The 22,338-nt window shown below is 41.6% G+C and overlaps 1 protein-coding gene across 5 annotated transcripts; it reads left to right on the plus strand.

Annotated features, from left to right (window-relative positions):
* The first annotated feature begins 12,718 nt into the window (after positions 1-12,718).
* On the plus strand, positions 12,719-22,300 carry SLITRK4 (SLIT and NTRK like family member 4). 5 transcript variants are annotated; one of them, XM_021547773.3, is made up of 2 exons: positions 12,719-12,864; positions 15,603-22,300. In XM_021547773.3, exon 2 carries the CDS (start codon positions 15,653-15,655, stop codon positions 18,164-18,166), a length of 2,514 nt encoding a protein of 837 aa, XP_021403448.3. In that variant the 5' UTR covers positions 12,719-12,864; positions 15,603-15,652; the 3' UTR covers positions 18,167-22,300. The 5 variants fall into 5 exon arrangements, with proteins under 5 accessions (XP_021403448.3, XP_021403446.3, XP_085427157.1 ...); XM_021547771.3 differs by lacking the exon at positions 12,719-12,864 and adding an exon at positions 13,097-13,236; XM_085571031.1 differs by lacking the exon at positions 12,719-12,864 and adding an exon at positions 13,633-13,651.
* Positions 22,301-22,338: the final 38 nt, after the last annotated feature.

Consider the following 22,338-nt stretch of genomic DNA (forward strand, 5'->3'; position numbering starts at 1 on the left):
CTCTTAGACATATGCTGTGTCTAGTCTCACTGATGCAGTTCTGTGAAAAGCAGTGAAGCAGACAGGATCTGTCAACAATTATTCATCAAATGCCTGATTTGTTAAATATTGCATACAGATTGCCTGCTGAATAACAAGAAGCCAATTCTGGAACTTGGTTCAGTGTAATTCAGAGCTCCTCCCAAACAGCTATTAACATCTAGACTTTCAAGTATGTGATACCAAGCTACCAAGCTATTATTTTAATTTCATTGCTGCCTTCTTACAAGTTCCTATCTAATTAACTATAATAGTGCTTTTTGAAAAGCTCTCAATTTTTTTTAGAGCAGCTTAGAAGCAGTGCTAGCTGTCTTGGCAAATCAGTAATTGTTTTGGTAACCTGAGTGATTAATACATTGAAATGCCATCACCTTATTCTGGACTCAGAATTGTTGAAATTTAATGCACAATGCATAAAAAGCTCTTTAGGAAACACTGATGCTTTAAGCATGCCTCAGTTTGCCAGATCCAGGAGAAGAAACAATAAAAATAGCCAAGGAATGTTCTTCCTTATTGAAACTTCAGAAGGTGGCCCTTTTCAACAATGAATAAATTTCCCTTCCTTGATGAAACAAAGTATGGGTTTGATCCAGCTGCTACTCCATCAGAGAAGATGAAGTGGAGATTTTCACAGTAAATGGTGCATATTCCTTCATGGGAATTAATGCATGAGTAAAATAGACAATAATCAAATTACTGAGGGTGCATTTTCAAAAGAGGCACTTTTAAGAGTAAAAATCTTGCTAGAGCATTTTGAGTCAGAGGTTAATGCCTATAAATACTTTTCATAAATTTATGCAGACAGCTTATCCTGTTCCTGAACTCCAAACAAGGTTTTAGGATAGATCTGTGATGATTTCTGACTCAGTTAAAGCCCAGCTGTCCATGAGTGCTGGCATTTTGTTCAAGGCCTTCCAGGAATTGCAGAGCATGGACTGCTGAAAAGGCCTAGGATCCCAAGCAGAGGTGGCTGCTAAAAGCAGATTTACTCATGTAATTGTGACATGAGCAAGTTCACTTGCTGACTCCAACCTGAAACATGTGATTGGAATCTTAAATTGAGAAAAAAATTGTGTCCCAAATTCGCAATATCTCTTCCAGAGATTTTCCAGACCTTCAAGTCCAGTTTCTGTACAAAGCAGAGAATTATAGCATTAGACTAATGACAATCAAACCTGGAGCAGCACTGAAGGCTCTTCAGATGGAAATGACAGATATTTGTATTCATTTCAGTTGACTCCCAGCACAATTCCTCCATTTCTCAGAAGTGACAGGATAAAGTATTTGCAGATAATGCTTTTCCCTGGCTGTTGGCAGTCTAGTATGTTCTGCTCCATTTTTGCAGGCAATGAGATGGTGTTTACAAATAGCAGTGTTGCATTACTTAAACCTGAGATCTGCATTAGTACTGTAGACTCCAATATTAACCAAAATATTTTTGGTTTTTCTCTTCTTCTCTTAAACAAGCCCATAAGCAAACAAACAAAAACCCCACATCTGAAAACATAACACCAAGAAGACTTAAGCAATGATTTAAAGTGGAACTGGAAGGGAGATGGGAAATGGGCTGCTAATAATAAGTTCCTCCTGTTGTCAGCAGCTTAAAGCATATTAGGACACAGTCCCAGGCCATGTATCTGTGTTGACTGATCCTGTACAAGAATGAGGAGCAAACCCAAGCTGATGGAAATAGAGACAGAGCTTTCATTGCCTCAGATCTAAGAGCTCAGGTTGGGTTCTTCTGCTGTGGTGTTTGAGTATCAGGGTGAGGGATCCAGAGATGTAAAACTGGAACAGCTCTGCCTGTACCAGGAGCAAAATGTACCAGGAGCTTCCACTTCCCATCACCTCCCACCCACCTGGGTGCCCTGCACCTCATACAGGCTGGCTGTGTACTCTGGCAATGCACATCCAGTGCTCATTGCCACGTTTGGGTCACAGGGAGTATCAGGGCCACCCCTGGGTGGTGGCACACAGACACCCACCCTGGTTTGCAGACCACTGCAACACTGTAGAGCACTTTCCAGTCTGCTGTAATATTAATTCACTATGAAGTACAAGGGCAGGCTAATTTCTGCAGTGTGAAAATCTTAGCATTTTTAAGGAGTCATTAAGGAAACCATAACTCACCAAAAAATCACTGCTTGTCCTTTTTCAGCCCCTGATTTTGCTACCATCCATTGCAGGGAAAATAATTATGTCAAAGGATGCATAAACTAGTCTTGGTGTATATCAACATGGGTTTCTGCTGTGCATCCAAATGCTCTGCCAGCTTCACTGGGGCTCTGTAATTATCTTTGATTAACCTAGACATAATGATAGGAAGCTGCAAGATTGTAATGGAGCTGAGAATTTCACTTAACAAATGGCCTTGCCAGGTGCTCTTCTGTATATTTGCTGCCTCACTCTTGAGAAACAGGCTGGAGAGAATATAAGAGAGATGCTGAAATAAAATCATAGGACATGTGAGCTCAAAGCACTTCAGAGATGCAGCGAACCACAATGTCCTCAAAACCACACGCTGCACTCTCTCACTGCACGTGTGTTTTGATGGTTCTGATTTACAAATTGTTTGGAAAAAGAAGGATTAAAGTTCCTGTTCTTTGTCATTTGAAACCCTCAAAGTAGTTCACAAGAGAAACTGATGTGATATTTTTAGTCAGGCAGACCAGCAAAGGCAGACATTGCAGGAACTGTGGCTTAAACAAAGCATTGACAGGAATTTGAGAGCTGAAATCCTTGATCAGCTTACATCCCCCTGTCCACTCTATCCTTTGTTTGTTTATACAAATAAGGCAATTAAGGCAAAAAACCCCACACACCTAACTTTTATTACTTGAATAAAAGTTCAGCAACTAGAGACCCTCATAGATCAGTCTGCTCCAAAGACCATTGCATTAAGGGGGCTCTTACTCCTGGTTTTTAAAAAATAGGCTCATTTTCAATTCCTCAGTTTTTCCTTCTGACAAGTGATGGGGTGTTAAAAACAGAGAAGTGTGATGATTCATAATATGTGTTATATGGAACATTGTCAGCTGAGATTAATGTTATATCATGTGTAATATTTATTGTCAGAACAAGTGGAAATATTTTCTAAAATTTAAATTCCAGCCATGAACCTTGGCTAACTTTCAAATGTTAATGATTTTTTGCAAATGAATGTTCAAAACTGTCAAAGTGTTTTCTGAATTTGATTCCCTACCTTGTCCCAATTTATGTTTCTCCATTTGCTTTCTCCTTTTAGATGTAGGAAGTTTTTACAACTTATGAAGCTAGCAAAAGGTTAGATTTTCCATTCATATGTGCTAGCTTTGTTATGCCTTAGTCTGAAGGAAGAATCTAAAAACCTCATCTTTAATGTTCTTTTTCAGAGAACTGTCTAGTGATGCTGCTGCAATGTAGTAGTCCCAGGATAAATGTTTTGGGGTAGATTTCCTTACTGTGTTCTCCTGTACTTCATATCTGACATTTTAACTTTAGAATTATCATCTTGGCTTAGCATTAGGTATTGTTGAGAATTAGCTTTTCAAAAGTAACAATACTTTTAAATATACTTTTTTTTTTTAATTAAAAATTAAGTCATCAGGGAAATACAACAAAATGATTAAATGTTGGGTAGGGATTTTTCATATAATAGAGATGTCACTTCTTGAAATAAATCCAGAGCTGACAGAAATTGACAGTATAAAGGCCACAAAATTCAGCTGTTTGCCTCTATGATGCCCTTGGGGAATACTGATTCTCAACTCTCCCTACAATAAAAAACTGGGTCTGGAAGGTTCAAGAATGTTGAACATTCTAACATCTACTTGGTGAATCTCTAGAACTGAAATATTCTTTTTTATGATTTTAGAAAACAAGCACAAGAACACAAACATGAATAGATGTTAATGAGAGACAGACCCAAGGTGTGCACTAAGCAGAACAATAATGTGAGTGACCACTTCCCAAAACTGGATAATAAATAGTCTGACTGAGCAGCACAAGATTGACTTCATTGCTTTATAGACTGGCTCCCAAACTGCACTTTTGAATGCCCAACCATGTTTGGGTACAGGTAGAGAAATGCTATTAAAATGCTGGTAAGTAGTTCCAAAAATTTTAGATGCTAAACCAGAACCTGACTGGCAGCTCCAATGCCACTGACCACTGACCTCAGCTGAAACTTGGACCACTGGATGCATGTAGCCATGTTGGCCTGCCAGCCATAAATCAGATTTAAAGAGCCAAAGGGATACAGATAAAGACCTTTTCAGCTTCTATGATGTGTCACTGTGCACCTGCCAACACTAACAAGCTATAACTTGGGAAGGGAAACAATGCTTGAACAGCATTTTGTGGTGTTAGAGAATTGTCTTTTGAACCTGCAGTGTGAGCTAATGCTGATTTGCACATGGAAGTTATTTTTGAAAGACATTATATACTGAAATAATTTACATACTTAAATAGGAAAGAATCAAACCCCTTTATTTTAAAGGAAGCTTAGTCTGACTGGCTTCACTAAAAGATTACCTCTTGACTTTGTCCAAAAATTACTTCACAACTTCAATGAAAACCACAGAGTTACTAGCAGGATTGCTATCAAGAAAATAAAGTAACATCCATTGAAATATCAGTGAAAGTTTCCTTCAGTATAAGCAATGATCTTAGAGATAAATAACACACACAAAAAAAACCCTCCAAACGTAAGAAAAAGGCATGAAGTCAATACAGCATTTTTTCAGAACAAATTGAAAAGGGAAAAAAATGAGATGTCTTAGATCCCTTGGCATCTGTAAACATCTAGAAGACATCACACCTGGGCTAATCTCAAGGCAAAGCAGCCTTATAAAGTAAATCTACAGCCTATCTAAAGTAAATCTATGGACTTTCTTGGCCTTCTAAGGTATGGAAGATAATAGAAGAATAAGAAGATAAAAGGAAGTCCTCTTTCTTTTTTGTTTAAAAAAAAAAAAAAAAAAAGTTATTTTAAAGTAGGGTGAACTTTTTTTCCCTCGCTTTGTAGGATCTATTTTAAATGACCTATTTAAATGTTCTGCAATTATGGTGCTTTTGTATATTTTCCATGCAAAGGTAACAGAAAGGGAATCCCTTGAAGTCATGGTATTTTAACCAACCAAAAAATAATCTTCTTTTTCTTTCTTGCTGAATTCTTCATACAAGGTGTCTTAAAATAGACAAGACAGGTTCATTACCATTGTCGTAATTGTCAGCTTCTGTCAGTTCCATTAGTGGATAAAGGTGTCTCTGGATATTACTCATGCACTCCTAGCCAGCTTCCAAAACTGTGCATACCTCCTAAAACCATTTTTTGCTGCTTTCTGCAGTCCCTCAAACCACTATTTAATGTGTTCCCTGCAAGGCTCCCCTTGTAGCAGCATTTCATTTTTTTCCACCTTCTGTACTGCTCCTGGATTACTTTATTGATATATGAATATCTGAATATTGATTTATCAAGCACTCATTTAATAAAATTCATTTCCCCTTACATTTCAAGCATGCTGGTTTCAGATTTGTCTCAGGGGTTGGTAAAACTTCACACCCTGGAGAAGACCTAAAATGTTGCATGTCAGAACAGTATGAATAGTGCTGTAGATCTTGAGATTAGGCAAGACATGGTTTTCTTTATCTTTTTTGTTATACTCAATGTGTCTACAAGCATATCCTCCTCTTGGCTTAAGAGGATTCCAATAATGCTAGAATTTGCCTCTAGACTACAAGGTTTCAATCACTCAGGCACCAGTTTAGACTTTTCACATTAATCTGTCTTTGATTCTTTCACTATTTAGTAAATATGCATAAATGTTTCTTCTGAAAATGAGATTTCATGGACATGTGGGAAGAACTGATATTTTTCCTTTTTAAATGTTAAAAGGCACAAGTGTGAGAAAATACAGACTTTTTTCTGGTGAAGTGAGGAAACTCTACAGAAATATATTTTTCTTCTTTATTTTTCCATCTAAACTTTGATAAAAATTAAATTTACATGACTGTGAGCTACAATAGGCATTTTAAAACATTTAACATATGCTATTGCTGTTGGTGAGTCCAGCTCATCCTCCTCTCAGAACTTGTCCCATCTCTCTGTCACCCCATAAATGTCTGGGTGCTCACCCACTAATCACACACCAGCTATAACACATGCTGGAGCACTTTACAAGCCAGCTCAGATTACTAACTTGAAAATTAGCTTGATCTAGAGAAGTGAAAAGGGGTCATTCGGGCCTGGAGGGCTGGTTCAACGAGGGTCCAATAAATTCCAGAGATGGCATGAGAGTTTGACAAGACTCCTTGGCTTGTCATTTGGAAAACTTCACTGCTCTGAAAAATTTACACACCATGAAATCTAGATTTACATTTTTTAAAGATATTTCTGGGCTTTTTTCTGTCTTCCTTCTGATGCTCCACATCCTGCTCCCCAGTGTGCCCATCCAGCAGAATGCAACAGAGCTGCCTCTACATATTGCTGGGCATTAGCCTTTGCTCAGGTGAGGAATATTTCATTTCATGTGCTTTTGGGACAGTCTGGACTGGCTGCTTGTGCCTCAGAGACAATTACATGAGGAAAGCAGGTAATGGGAGGGCATTCGTCCCTTCACCCATATGGGGCTGAAATTCATAAAGAAGGTGAGAAACCCATATCAAATACAATCTTTCCTGAGAAGAGATTTCAGGGAAGATTTAGGCTGGCTATTAGGAGAAGGTTCTTCATCCAGAGGGTGTTTGGATACTGGAACCAGCTCCCCAGGGAAGGGGACAGAACACCAGCATGGTGTGATTCTTGGGGCTCCCCTGTGAAGGGCCACAAGTTGGTCTTTGGTGATCCTTCTGGGTCCCTTACAATAGCAGAATATTCTATTATTCCATGATCATTTTGATCCAGTGTCAAAATGTTTGTGTCAAAACATCTGTTTTCCAACTACAGGTTCAGCATCTCTTCCCTGAAGACACTTTACATCAGACCAGCAGTGGTCTTTAGTCATTAGGTTAAAAAAAAGTCACAACTTGGTTACTGAAGTAGCTGTAGTTTCTTTCTTGAAAGATCATGCTCCTACATTTCTTTGCAATAATCTAGAGGCAACAGAAAAGCTAGTATTGGCCTGCTTTTTTAAAAACAATAATAAAAAGTCTGTTAAATCATGAGCCTATGGAGGCCTTAATTGAAATGAATATAAAATGCAAAAGTAGAGGAAATTAGGACAGCTGCAAAAGAAGCCCCAGAAGCAAAAGCAGATTAAAGAGAGCAATGAGCAAACCCATGCAAACACTTAATATTGCTTCAGATGTTTCCCCCTCGGTGTAACTTTTTCCCTAAATCAAGCAACAAGTCTAAAGCACAGATGCCTGTTAGTTCCACCAAGTGGTCCTGCAGCTGATGGGCACAGGCACTGCAGTAGCTGGGGAGTGAGTGAATCTCTCAGTGTGCTGAGACAGGAGTAGTGGCAAGCTGCTCTCTGCTCTTCCCCTTTCCACAAGCTTGAAGCTCTTCATTCAGGAGACAGCACCAGCCTAAACTTCAGCAAAAACAGAATCTTTATCTTTCATTCTATAGATTGAATGACAACTGTTTTATTTTCGTTCTTGTAAGCTTTATTCTTCAACTATCCTAGAAATAAAATAAGAGACCTTTCTGCTTGCATGTAGCTTTATGAAGGAGTTATTCCATCAACCTTTACACATGTGAGAAGCCCCGTTTAGGTCTGTGGAATTCCAGAAGGTGATAAAACACAGTCTCATGTGTGAGAAAAACATGGAGGAGTAAGGATTTAAATTAGAATGTTCCAAATTCATATTCTGTTAATGGCAAGTGAGCTCAACCCACCCAATCCTCACTGCAAGCATAGCAGGCATGGTATTCATGGCATAAAATATTTCACTTGCTCCACTGTTGACGACAAAGTTATTAGGAGCAAACAAAGAAACAAGTCTCATAACACAATACATTTTCTCCCCTTTCCCCCACCAACCACAGTCAAAGTTCTTTACATTTTCTCTGCAGTTCTTTTATTTGGTTAAAAGGCTGTCTGGTCAGGAAGAATGAACTGTTATTTCATTATTTGGTATATTCAATAAAGTCAGAGTTTTCTAGCACAGGATCCTTATTTTAAAGATATTTCTCACCTTGAGAAATCATTTAGTGAGCAGTTTCCACATGAGGTGGGTAGGGCAAGAGCAGTTTTGTGTGTAGGTTTTGCAATTAACCTTATATCATAAAATCTTATAGAAAAATATTCCTCCATAAGTTCTTTACCAATTATTTTCTCTGTCACCTGATTTCACATTTTTTTGGTTGTTCCAGGAGTCAAGAGAATAGGCCTAGATTGGCTTTAGCCTCTGACAGTGAGCTTGGCGAAAAATCCCTGGGTAAATGAGCACAGAGAAAGAAAATAAGTAAGGCATGGGACAACTTGCAATTAGTGAAATTAAATGCCTGTCCACTGTGCTCTGAGAGCACAGTTATGGAAAGCTGGCAAGCACAGGGCTATGGAGCTGGGCAACTCTATGGGCTGAGTTTACAAAGAGAAGTGGTGAGAAAACCCACTAGCAGCATCCTGATCAAGCACTGAAGACAATGACTCATTGCAAATGAACAGCAAATGATGGAATTACAACCCCCTGGCAATCCCTGTGCAGTGACTCCTCAGGTTTCCTGGATGCAGGTGACGGGTTACTTGTTGCATATTGAGGAGGGGTCCTGGATAAAATGGAGGAAGTGAGGTGGTAATAATATAGAGACAGGCAGAGACATATATCTGACAGTTTCTTCCACTTTATTTAGCACAGTGCTCTCTCACAGTGCTTCTGACTTGGGACTACTGCAGACTTGCACTGTTCCCTATCACACTGTATCTTTAAAAGGATGCACATGCTGGGACTCCAGTACATGCAGAGTTTTCAAGGATGCTCTTCCTCCCCCACTTTTGACTGACAGTCTGGCAAAATACAGACAAGATGTGGACACTGAGTGGAGTTATTGTTTGATTTTGGGGATTTCTCTCCTCCTCAAAAGGCTGTGACCTATTAGTTGAAGCCTTATTAGAAGAATGCACAGTCATTTCTGTATTCTGCTCTGTTGGATGTTGTTTGCTGAGTATGGCTGCTGCTGATATATATATGAAAGCAGAAATTTGTTGTAGACATGTTAAACTGAAATTGCTTAACCACAGAAACCCCAGCAACAGACAGAGCCCATACAAACCTTTGCTTTCCTATTCAAAGAATTGTTAACCAGCTTCCCACATGTTCAAACAAAACAGTTGGTTCTTTACCTGGGCCCTGTGTGAATGGCCAAAATATTAACACTTGGGCTATTTTTACCATTCTTTGGGGAAAAGAAGGTGTAATATGTAGTGTTAACATAAAATTGGAGTCTGATGCAAATGGATTCACATTAATTTATGGAGATCTTTTATGAGAATTTCTACTCCTGGTATGAATCTCTTCAAACAGAGCAACCCACATACATATGTGTGCACACTGCTTCTCTCTCAGGTGTGTTTTTGCCATCTGGATACACAAGTCTTGCTCACTGCTGGCCAGTAGACATGCTGGCACATGATCAAGGTAAAACTGTTCCTCTACTGCTCATAGCAATTGCAATTTCTTGTCTTGGCCTTCTCATTTCAAGAGCCAGGGGTGTGTGTGTCATAGGAATCTTTGGTTAGGACTAATCCTTATTTGATTTTCAGGATGACAACAGACAAACTGGAGAGACAGCAGAGAAGTGTAAGGCAGTGCCTTTGGAGAAAATGTTTAGAATGCACACAAATCCATAGGTAAAATAAGGGTAGGATGATGGCAAATGTATGGAAGACACCTCTTCTCTGCCACTTATTTGCACACATACAGCCTGATTTCAGGTACTGCATTTTAAATTGTACTTGTAAGTGTTCAGAAATGAGTAGGATGTTTAGCTCCTGTTTCCTGTCAGCTCATTTCTCACTCAGAAAATTACTGTGGATGAGGAAACAAAGCAAGTTATTGCACAGAACTGCCCTCGCCTTCAGCTGCAGCCCCATTTGCATGTGTGCCAAGCGGCTTGAGGAAAATGTTCTCCAAGGTTTCCTGCTGTGAGCAGTAGGCTCAGCATCTCAACTGGCCTCTGCATTTTGATGACTCTGTTATAGGAAGCTTTTTCTCCTGACAGACTTTGAACACACATAAAGCTCAGTTTCCGTCTCAAGTTCCTGCATCAGCCCAGAATTAAATTGGGAGAGGTAGGTGACCAAGCATGTCTGTGTGTTTAAAAGTGTTGCTTGAAGATCTCACAAAAATGTGAAAAGAAACAAAATATAAACAGGCTTCTGTAATTTCTGAGCAGATTTAATGATGAATGCCAGTAGGCAGAAGTAAAAAAGTACCTTTCTCTCCCAAGACCTTCTACTTAGGCATTATCAACAAGCTAATTGTTGATATGGTACTGAATGCTACCCTGAGTGTGGCTGTTTGGGTGGGAAGTAGTATATGTCACATTTCTACCTTTTCCTCAGCTACTTCCCTCTGCATAAATTCCTGTTATGAATCTGTCTGCCTGTTAGTTTTTGCTCTCCTTTTGCTAAGCTGAAGAAGGAAAAAATACATGCTGCTGTGGCAAACAACAGACAGGGAGAAAAAAATCAAAGGAGATGAATGAGGCTCCATCACAGTAGGAAATTTAAGAAAAGGTTAGAGATGACATTAAATGGGCATGGTGTGTAGCCTAAAATAATCTTGTAAACTTCAGGGAACCAGGCCAGGTACTCCAGCTTGCCCTGTCTGGTTCTGCTGTCTTCCAATTACTATCTCCCATCAGCCTGTACAGAAAATGTCTCCTGATAGGGATAGAACTTCAAGCTGGATCTCAAAAAACTGGGTGAAACCAAGTGATTCTAGTATGTAACCCTTTAAAGTGTTTCATTCCTGAAGCACATCATCATCTTGGATCCCAGTCCTGACCTTAGCTTGTGCTTATATTATGCTTTAAAATTCCCCTCCATTTGCTTTGGATTGTGGTCCTGACACGTAAGCCTAAATATAAGTGAGTTTGACATGATGTAGGCTAGGGCAAGTAGCTTAGAAATCACTTAAGATTTGGAGAAGAAGCTATTTTTAGTGACTGTAAATTAGAAAGAGAAATATATGACATACTGAAACCCTAGTAATGAAATTGTGCTGCATAACTAAGTTTCCTTCTCAGATAAGTTCTACAACACCATAAACATGCATCATTGGTAATAGCCACTTATAACAGAAGCATCAAGACTAATTTACTTAGAGTGTAATTTCAGTTCTCAAATACTTATTCATTTCACCGTTTACTTGGTTAAAATACAATATTTTATTATGCTTCTTGTTTGATGTTTAATTCAGTCTCTGAGTAGTTGTTTGAATATGGTGGGGGCAGTGATCTCTTTGAAACTGCCAATATGCTCTTTCACCTACTAAATAAGCAAGGAATTAGTTTAACATCCAGATAAGGCTGCTGATTAAACAGAACTGGCATCTTGATCTTTACACCTGCATTTCTGTGCCTGCTGCTAAAATAGCTATAAACAGCTATCTTCCTAAATGAATTTTATTCTAGATCTTTGCCCTCTAATTCATTAGTTTATTTTAAAAGTGTTTGAAAAATTCAGTTTAAACTATATGCAAATCCTTCTAAACTGGGCCCTTTATATACACACATCCCTTTTTTGTGAACAGTACTTTGTTAATGGCTCAATAATTAAGAGAGTTTACATTTTAAAGACTTCAGTTTTTAATTGGCTGAATATTAATCACAGATCGCTTTCAGTTCTGTTGTGATATGCAAATGATTGATGTCTCAGCTGCATTTGTTTTCAGGTATCAGTCTAACTGCATAATGCAAAATAACATTCTGCAATTATTTCAATTAGATGCAGTCAGCCTTTGGAGCAAGCTATTTATTTCATTTCAGCAAATGAAGAAAGCAGTTGCTGTTTTCCATTCCCTGGCATTTATTGCCCAGAACTAGCACTCACAACCGGTATGTGTACAGCACATAAACAGTTTTCTAACTGGATCACGTTAGCTATTCGTGGTAAAGGACAAGCAGTTGAACTCCCCTTGCAAGATTTCATTTGGTTAACTGACTCTTCTGCTTCGGAATGCGAAGTCACCTTGTTTGAGGGTATTCATTACCATTTTAAAGTGTATTATGAAAGGCAGAGTCAATAGGAGTTGTTAATTAGCAGAATCTGTTTAGCACAAGTGCATAACATTTGAGGATTTTTTTCCATCAGACTGCAACTGTTACCTACGCAGAGAAGGAATTTCACCTAACCACAAAGAATGAGATACACTAATAGCTGCGTTGTCGTAAGAACGGGTCGGGTATGTCTCCTCGCAGCGATTTCTCTCCATAATTGCAATTCACATTAAATGCAGCAAAAGCTACCATCCTGCCCACTCAGTTTCCACCTCTACTTTTGTTTCAAGCCGGGAGGGGAGATCGCCAGAAAAGAGAGGGGGGGAGTCCTCTCTCGCCTTCTCCCTCCTTCCCCCGTTCGGCTCCCGCAGCCGCGCTGCCCTGCGGCTCCCCGGGCGCGGGGGCCGCGCTGGCCCCGTCCCGGCCGCGGGCCGCACTTGTGGCTGCCTCGCCCGCCCATGGCAGCCCCGCGGCTCCCGGCGCGGCCCCGGGGGGCTCCTCCCGCCCCGCACGCCCCGCCCGGGCTCCGCGGGGGCGCAGCGCGACGGCTCCCCGGGAAAGGCACCGGCGGCGCGGCGCCTCCGGGCTGCGGGACAGGCTCCGGCCGCGGCGATGCGCCGGGATTGCTCCCCCGGAGCGGCGTCTCCCTGCCCGCCGGAGCAGCGCCCGGGCGCTCGGTGCGTGCGTGCATGAGTGTGTGCGGTGTGCGGGTGTGCGTGTGGCGGAGGGGAGGGGGCTCGCTGCGTGCGGGGGGTGGGCGAGAGCAGTGCGATGGGAGCGGGCGCCCGTGTGCAGAGGGATCCTCTCCCCGCATGTGTGCGGGGGACCGCGGGGCAGGGCTCAGCCGGGCGGCTGCTGCATGCGGCGGAGCCCGCGGGGTTCCGCAGCGCCGGGCTTGCCCTCGCTCCGCGCGGCCGGGGGTGCTCGCCCCGGCGGGCGCCCGGCTGCCCCCGCCGCCCGCTGCGTGCGCGGAGCCGCCGGAGCCCGGACCGAGCGGGGAGAGCGGCGGAACGCAGCCCGGCGGAGCCGCGGCGACCCCGGGCGCCGAGGTAGGGACGGTGCCGGGCTGGCCGCGGAGCTGCCGGGAGCATCACCGAGGGCGGCGGGCGCCCGCCGGGCGTGTGAGTGCGGGCGGGGGTGGGGGCACGGCGGGGCCGCCCGTACGTTGGCGTTTTAATTTCTTTTAATTATTCCGAAGGTTTTGTTTTCATTGCTATAACAATTACCGGTGCTGTTTTAAAGACGGCGAGGGATGGGGTGCGGGGAGGCGGGGGTGCACACGACGAGGAGACAGTGGCTCCCTGCCGGAGCCTCTCTGCCATCGCGCTCGCCGCTCCCCGCAGCCGGCCGCCTCCCGGAGCCCTGGCCAGCGGCACCAGGCGCAGCGCTGCCCTTTCCCATCCTTCCCGGGAGAGCGGGCGAGCGGGGCGACCGGGGCCGGGCGGCCCGGAGAACCCCGTGAAGGTGTGGGAGGGACGGGGGGGGCAGGATCTGCGCAGTGGGGCTGGGGAAGGGGGTGTGTGGCTCTGCTGCGGGCCGGACTTTGCAAAGGTACCGGGGCGGGGGGGGGCTGGTGCGTTCAGCGGCGGGAGCGCGGTCGTGCCTTGATGCGAAGGGACGGCGGAGGAGATGCGGGGCTGCTCCGCCCGCTCCCGGCCGGGATGTGCGCGCCCGGCGAGCGCGCCCCTGCCGCCCTCCCCCGCCGGGAGCCAGAGGGCGACGGGGCGCCCACGGCAGAGGGGAGCCGGCACCAGCCGAGCCGGATGCGGCAAAAAATTGCGGTAGTGCCGGCACTGCTGGCCGGGCTCACCGCCCCGCCGCCAGCCCCGCGCAGCGCCCGCAGCCTGCCCGCTCGGCACCGGCCGGGAGCCCGGGGCTGAGGAAGAAGAGGGGACTCGAGCGTGGGCGAGGCAGGGACACGAGAGGACGGCGCCTGCCAGGGGGAGGGAGACGGAGCGGCGGGGGCGCGGGGACACCGGTCCGCCCCTGGGGGCGCGCTCGCCGCGGCCGGGGTCCGGAGCCTGCCGGCATCGGCAGCCGCTGCTCCGCTTCCCCCTTCTCCCGATAAGCGGCCTCCTTGACCCCTTCGGCCATCCCTTCCTCGCATCCTTCCTTCTCTCATCTGTGCTTTTCCTCTCCCTCTTTTCCTTCTGTCCTGCGGTCTTTCCTCATCCCTCCTCTCCCCTCCCTTCCAGGACCCCCGGCACATCCTCTCCTTGTGTCTCCCTCCAGCCCGGTTCTCGGTTCTCCTCCCTCCAGCTGGCTCCTGCTTTCTCCACTTTTCATTCTGGCTCTCTCCTGCCAACTCAGTGGCTTCCTACAGCAGGAAATGAAAGGGACAAGTTGGGAAATGGGGGTAATGGGAAGATGGTATGTGTGTGTGTGTGTGTGTGTGTGTGTGTGTGTGTGTATGTGTGCAATGTATTGATTACTGACTGATTTGTTTAAAAAAGGTGGTGGGGGGGGGGGAACCCTACCTTATAACTCAGAGGAAATGCTGTGGCTCGAGTTCTTCTGCATAAAAAATGGCAGTTCAATTGGCCAGACTATATACAAAGGGTTCTTATCAATGCAGGAATAAGGGCAAATTACATAATGTTTTAGGAAAAAAAAAATAGTTCTGATTTCAATACTGTCAGCCTGGCAAATTGTGACTTTGTTTTTCCCTTGAAGTCAGTGTATGGTTATTCCTGGGGATGGGGCTGTATGCTTGTGCATGCTTCTTCCATGTCTATGTGCTTCCATTGGTCACCCAGAGCTGATCTTGTTTTGTGAATAGTTGTATTTCTGCAGTCAGTTTACCACTGACTTATTTAAACTAGGTATCAGAAGTGACAGAAACAATGTGTGTGTATGCCTATGTAGCCCTTGAGTGAATATTGTTATCATAGTGATATATCTGTATGTGTTGCTGCTTTAGAAACTTATACTGAGCATTGGCATTGCTTTTTGTATCAGCATCTCCATCCTTTCTATATTGTGCTATCCCATCCCAGGTATTTGGGCATGCATATCATCAGCATTTGTGTTTAATATCCCTGAAATGCACAGCAACATATGAGCAGTGCACAATTGAGGGGAGTAAATATGCATAAAATTGGAATCTCCTTTGGTTATTTTACTTTATTAGTTATGCATGCTTGGCATGTGCAAGAGAGAGAAATACATTTGACAGACCTGAGAGTTATTTATGCTTCTCTAAAGAAATTTACATTCTGTGTTTGAAATCATCCCAGCTCCCATACATTTGTTTGGTTGTTAAAGTCTTTCATGTTATTTTAAATTCAGGTTTTGTAGTTTATCTATAATATTTGGCAAGTACAGTAGCTCAGTGGTATACAATTTCTAACCCAAGTGACGTTTTGGAACAATGTCAACTGAAAAACACTTTCTTTTTCTTTCCTTCTTTCTTTAGATTCTTTCTCTTTGTTCAGGAGCCTAAGGTTGCTTGCTGATCATAAGAAGATGATTCTGTGGCTCTTTCTGGTTCTGTCATCTCCAGTTTCTTCTACAACTGCAGATGCTGATATATCTGTGGAAATTTGCAATGTTTGCTCCTGTGTGTCAGTTGAGAATGTACTCTATGTCAACTGTGAGAAGGTTGCAGTCTACAGACCAAATCAGCTTAAACCACCATGGTCTAATTTTTACCACCTCAACTTTCAAAACAACCTGCTAATTATTCTATATCCAAATTCCTTTCTTAATTTTACACATGCAGTGTCCTTGCAACTGGGTAATAATAAGTTACAGAACATTGAGGGAGGGGCCTTTATGGGTCTTAGTGCATTAAAACAGTTGCACTTGAACAACAACGAATTAAAGATTCTCCGGGCTGACACTTTCCTTGGCATAGAGAACTTGGAGTATCTCCAAGCTGACTACAATTTAATCAAGTTTATTGAACGGGGAGCCTTCAATAAGCTTCACAAGCTGAAAGTCCTGATACTTAATGACAATCTGATTTCATTCCTTCCCGATAATATTTTTCGATTTGCTTCTCTAACCCATCTGGATATACGGGGGAATCGAATACAGAAGCTTCCATACATTGGAGTTCTGGAACACATTGGGCGAATTGTTGAATTGCAGCTGGAAGACAACCCCTGGAATTGTACTTGTGATTTGTTGCCTTTGAAAGCGTGGCTGGAGAACATGCCCTATAACATCTACATTGGAGAGGCTATCTGTGAGACACCCAGTGACTTGTATGGAAGGCTGCTGAAAGAAACCAATAAGCAGGAGCTGTGCTCCATGGGGACAGGGAGTGATTTTGACGTGCGCATCCTGCCTCCCTCGCAGCTGGAGCCCGGTTACAGCACGCCCAACGGCCACACCACTCAACCATCAGTGCACAGATTAGTCACAAAGCCACCAAAAACTACAAATCCTTCTAAGATCTCGGGGATAGTAGCAGGCAAAGCGCTGTCCAGTCGCAATCTCAGTCAGATCGTATCTTACCAGACCAGGGTGCCTCCTTTAACTCCTTGTCCGGTTCCTTGTGTTTGCAAAACTCATCCTTCAGATTTGGGATTAAGTGTAAATTGCCAAGAAAGAAATATAGAATCGATGGCTGAACTCGTACCAAAACCTTTAAATGCCAAGAAACTGCATGTAAATGGCAATTATATTAAGGATGTGGATACAACAGATTTCGCTGAGTTTGAGGGGCTGGATTTGCTACATTTAGGCAGCAATCGGATTTCAGTGATCAAAGGAGATGTTTTCCGCAACCTTACAAATTTACGAAGATTGTACCTCAATGGCAATCAGATAGAGCGCCTGAGCCCAGAAATGTTTGCTGGCCTCCACAATTTGCAATATCTGTATTTGGAATACAATGTCATCAAAGAAATCCTAGCAGGCACCTTTGACTTAATGCCAAATTTACAGTTGCTCTACCTGAACAACAATCTTCTGCGAAGTTTGCCAGCTTACATTTTTGCTGGTGCACCACTTGCTAGACTGAATCTGAGGAACAATCACTTCATGTATTTACCTGTAAGTGGTGTTCTTGATCAGCTAAAATCTCTGACACAAATAGATTTGGAAGGTAATCCATGGGACTGCACTTGTGATTTAGTTGCTTTGAAACTGTGGCTTGAAAAGCTAAATGACGGTATTGTGGTGAAGGAATTGAAATGTGAGACACCTGTGCAGTTTGCTAACATAGAACTTAAGTCTCTGAAAAATGAGATTCTCTGTCCTAAACTTTTAAACAAGCCATCTGCTCTATTCACTAGTCCCATGCCTGCTGTTATTTTTACAACACCACCAGGACCAGTCCGGAGTCCTCCTGGCGGCCCAGTTCCATTGTCCATCCTAATCCTGAGCATATTGGTTGTGCTGATTTTAACAGTGTTTGTCGCTTTTTGTCTCCTTGTTTTTGTGCTTCGGCGCAACAAAAAACCGACCATAAAGCACGAAGGGATTGGAAACCAAGAGTGCAGTTCTATGCAACTGCAGCTAAGAAAACACGATCACAAGTCAAACAAAAAAGATGGACTGGGTGCAGAGGCCTTCATTCCTCAAACCATTGAGCAGATGAGCAAAAGTCATACCTGTGGCTTGAAAGAGTCTGAAACGGGCTTCACGTTTGCTGACCCACCCGGGCAAAAAGTCATTCTGAGAAATATGAATGACAAGGAGAAAGATTTATTGCATGTGGATTCCAGAAAAAGACTTAGCACAATCGATGAACTGGATGAGTTATTCCCTGGAAGGGATTCCAATGTATTTATTCAAAATTTTCTTGAAAGTAAAAAGGAATACAACAGCATAGGGGTCAGTGGTTTTGAAATACGTTACCCAGAGAAACTGCAAGACAAAAAAGCCAAGAAGTCTCTAATAGGTGGTAATCATAGTAAAATTGTAGTAGAACAAAGAAAAAGTGAATATTTTGAACTAAAAGCTAAACTTCAAGGTTCACCTGACTACCTACAAGTCCTTGAAGAACAAACAGCTTTGAATAAAATATAGGTCATACAATCTTATTGCCTACAGAGGACATTTATTTAATGATGAAAGTGCCTTTTGTTGACTTTTAACTTCCAAATACTATATTATATTGATAGGCATAGAGGCAGGTGTATCCAAGGGTGTCTGATTAACTGTAGCTGTGTATGATTTGTCAAGTAGAGGAGAATTTCCTTAATAGATTTTACTCCATAAAGCTCATGCCCTGTGGAATCCTGTAGGGATACTGCAAACTCTATTGCCAAAGGGATGCTTTATACACGTTACACTGAATTTAACCTCAAGAGGCATATATGTTTTGTATCTTAAATGCAAACCATCGTCTCCTTGTGATTTGTTAGAACAAACACAAGAAACCTGGTACTGATATTTGTACTCCAGCTGGGTCCTTCATCCTGCACGTGGATTTAAGTTGGTGGAACTGGAGTAATCCTTTGATTTGTGGTGTTCTAATGGCACTGTTTAAAGCTTATTTGGAAAGTAACAAGCATGCAAAGAGAGAACATTCAATAGTATGTGTAAATTGGTTACATTTATGGGCTGCATCTTGAAACCACTGGAATTATAATGTTAAATTGTGTTTAAAATATACCATGCATTACATACCTATGAAATAAATCTGACCACTTGAAGCATACATGTCTATACAGAAAATTTAAAAAAAAAAAGAAAGAAAGAAAACAATTCAACCTGACTTCTGCAGTATTTGTGACATCTGAAGAAAATATTTGATACTTATGCAGAATCCGTTCTAAGACTCATCTCCAATTATAACTAGAGTTCCTTCTCAGTTACGTGAAACTCTTGCAACCCCAAGAGGTTGTCCAAAATTGTCAAAGTGCTTACTGTGTGAGCGTAGCAGAAATTATTTTTGTAATATAATTCATATTTATGAAATACTTTGTATACTACATAGGAAAAAATGTGTACTCCTTAATATGTATTTAATATGCCTGACTTGTTTTCCTGATCACAATGCATTAATCATTCAGTATAAATAAAACCAGAACAATATACCAAACAGCAGCCGGGGATGTAATGTATAGCATCATCCAGAATTAAGTGATCAGATATAATAATAATAATAATGATGATGATAATAATAATAAAATTGTTCTGTACTATTCTTGTGAGATTAGCCTATTACCTTATTTCAGATCTGTTACCAATGGTGCATTTTAAAATAGATTGATTAGTTTTTTAGTATTGTGTCCCAGGCTGTTAATTGCCATCAGTTTTCTTGCTTTTCAGGTCTCTACAGCTTAATCTGAATACTTTTCACAAGCATTTACAGGAATTCATGCTAAGAGGAATATTTTTATTGTACATGCAGAAGTTTTCTGTTCTTATCTCTCTGGCTGCTTTTAGTCAGCAAAACCTGATCAGAACAGTGAACAATATGGCAAATCCTGTTCAAAACCACAGTGCAAAATGGATATAGTGGTCTCAGTTCAGAGGACTGTGTAGCTCATAACTACAGAGTAAAAGCTTGCCTTTGTGAAAGCTGAATCTGAACAGCCAGGGAAAAAGGCAGGAGAATGGAAAATCCCCATTGTATATCACTGATAGATGGTACTCTGACATGAGAATGGAGATATATTGGTAAAACATCCTATAGCCAATCTATGTGATGAGATTAACAAAATTTCTTTAATTCAATGAGACCTTCTTTATCTCCTTCGATTTCAGAACCTTTACCCCTCCTGACCTTTTATAATCAATACATTAGTCAATTAAAATAGTAGGATATAAACATGAACGTTTTTCATGAGTTTGAAGCCAGTAAAAATTAGAGCAAAACTCTATAATGATACTGTGGAGAAGGCTGTGTCAGCTATTTCCAATATAAACCTCTAATTTCAGGGCTGTGTGACACTGAGTTGGAATTTTTATTCTGGAATGATACTTGGCAAACAGCCTGCAGTATATTTTTATCAAAATAGACCAAAAGGAAAAAAAAAAGCACTGCCTCTTTATTTAAGAGAAAGCAAACAAAACATTTCTCTACTTTCAGACATTTGTTTATGCTCTTTTGGCTTAGAAAGAGGGTTGTTTTATTCTTTTTCTCTATACTGCATAGTATATATATGACTTCAGATAATAAAATTGCGAGAGATAAATTAATGGCTGAGTTTCTTTCAAAAAGATGCATCTATCCATGCACAATAATTAACTTAATTCAGAATGTCATGGGGATTTTGAGGACATGGATACTGCATACACATGCAGTAAAAAGCTCCTGGTTAACCAGTGATGCAGGGCATGGCTGAGGTTTGAATGAGAACGTGTGAGATTATTTAGTGCCTGTGGATTAAGGAGTGTCCATGATGCACTGACCAGGTGGACTCTGCTGGCTCCTTGAGTAGGCTGAGGGTGACAGGTCCCTGGTCTGCTCTGACAGAGCTGTGTGGCTTTGAGGATGGCTCCAAGTTCACTGAGGTTTGCCAAAGCAGAAGGTGTCTGACACACTCAGTGCGTTGTCACTGGCATGTCCTGTATGATCCTCCTGAGAGCAATGTGCTAAAAATATTACAAATTGCAAGTAAGGAAATACTTCTAAGTGATGGTAAAACTGATATGCTTATGAATTGTGTTGCCCTGAGTCCAAAGAACAGAGATAAATGGCCATACCTTCCTAAGCTAAAAAAAAATTAGGGGTTTTTGTTTCATTTTGTGTTGTGAGGTTTTCTGGGGGTGTTCTTTCTGGATTTTTGGTTTGGTTTGGTTTTTTTCTTAATTTGTTTGAGTTTTTGTTTGGTTTTTGGAGTGGTGTCTTCTGTTTGCTGATCTAAAGAGCTGAACCGTTATGCTGTACCATTACACTGGATCAGAATTTTCTGATCACTGAGACCCCAATTCCAGTAAAGCATTTCACCTCAACCTAAATCATGTGCAGATGTATTATTCATGAGATAATAATTAGATACCTGCCCAAGAGTGGGCCTTAGCTAGAGTTTTGTCATTGACTTCAAAACAAGCCAGCTCAGAACCATTGTATATAATCCATAGAGCCCAGTGACTCATCTGGGGTTATGCAGTTGAGTGTAGGTTCACCAGCATCAGTAAAGGTTGCACAATCTGGACCTTCCTGTAGAAATTGTCCCTAAGTGTTTTACAATGTATGGTGCAATATATAGGCATAATAGTGTGAGTGAAGAATGCAGAAGCTGGCAAAACACTATTTTTCTGTGAAATTGTTACTTTGAATGGCAACCTTAGTGTCAGTTTATTTTCTCCATGTTTTGAAACGGTGTATGTGTCTGCACAGAAGTTTTAGTGTGATGTCCATTGAAATCTCTGGTCAGTCTTTCTGAGAAGGTGACTCAGGTGTGGCTTAACAGGTCTGTCTGTTCCTGATATTGGTTTGAGTGGCCATGCTTGTAAAATGGCTGTTAAGACCCATGGACATAAACTAAATCAGTGAAGGTGTTGGCATAATTTGTTGTCTCCATTGTATTATAAAGAAGTTTCCATTTTTAAATGAAATCAATAAAGTGTACTCGTTTCCTTGAAAAAGAAAAAAAAATTGTGCAATTTTATCAGAAAGCAAATACCGCGGTGCAAGAACACAAGAACAGGTGATTTATGTTTTGCATTTAGTGTTCCAGATTGACAATAATGCAACAATCTAGTATAAATATATTTTTAAATGCTTTTTTTTTTTAAAGCCATAATGATGATATAAATTATAAAGGCATGGCCTTGTGAATAATGTTAACAAATGTTTCAGAATCAAGAAAAAACATCCAGAACTTGATGGTGGTATAATATCTATAATATCTTTTGCATGATTTGTATGTTGATATTGTATGAAATGAGCACAGTGAGAATTTTTTTTTTGGTTGCATCCAAAGAGTTAGGAAGGAAATATAACAAGAATGTACTCATAATCACTCTATTTTGAAATAAAGTAAAGAAAACAAAATGTATTGGCTTTACCCTGTTTTGATCATTACTATTTTAGGTTAGTTTATAATTAAGGCAGTTACTTACAACATCCTGTCCAATGTAAAACACAGAAACCTATTGTTTATTAATTTTGTTTGACTTCATCAACATCAAAATACTAGTCAGTGTTGACTTCAAAATTTGTATGAAATATTAATAAAATTGTTTGGTACTATTGTATTTCTGAAACTAGACTTTGTTAAGTGACTGTGATATTCTCTTTTGGA

This window comes from Lonchura striata, chromosome 4A (assembly GCF_050655825.1).
Source record: "Lonchura striata isolate lonStrDom1 chromosome 4A, ASM5065582v1, whole genome shotgun sequence".
Lineage (NCBI taxonomy): Eukaryota > Metazoa > Chordata > Aves > Passeriformes > Estrildidae > Lonchura > Lonchura striata.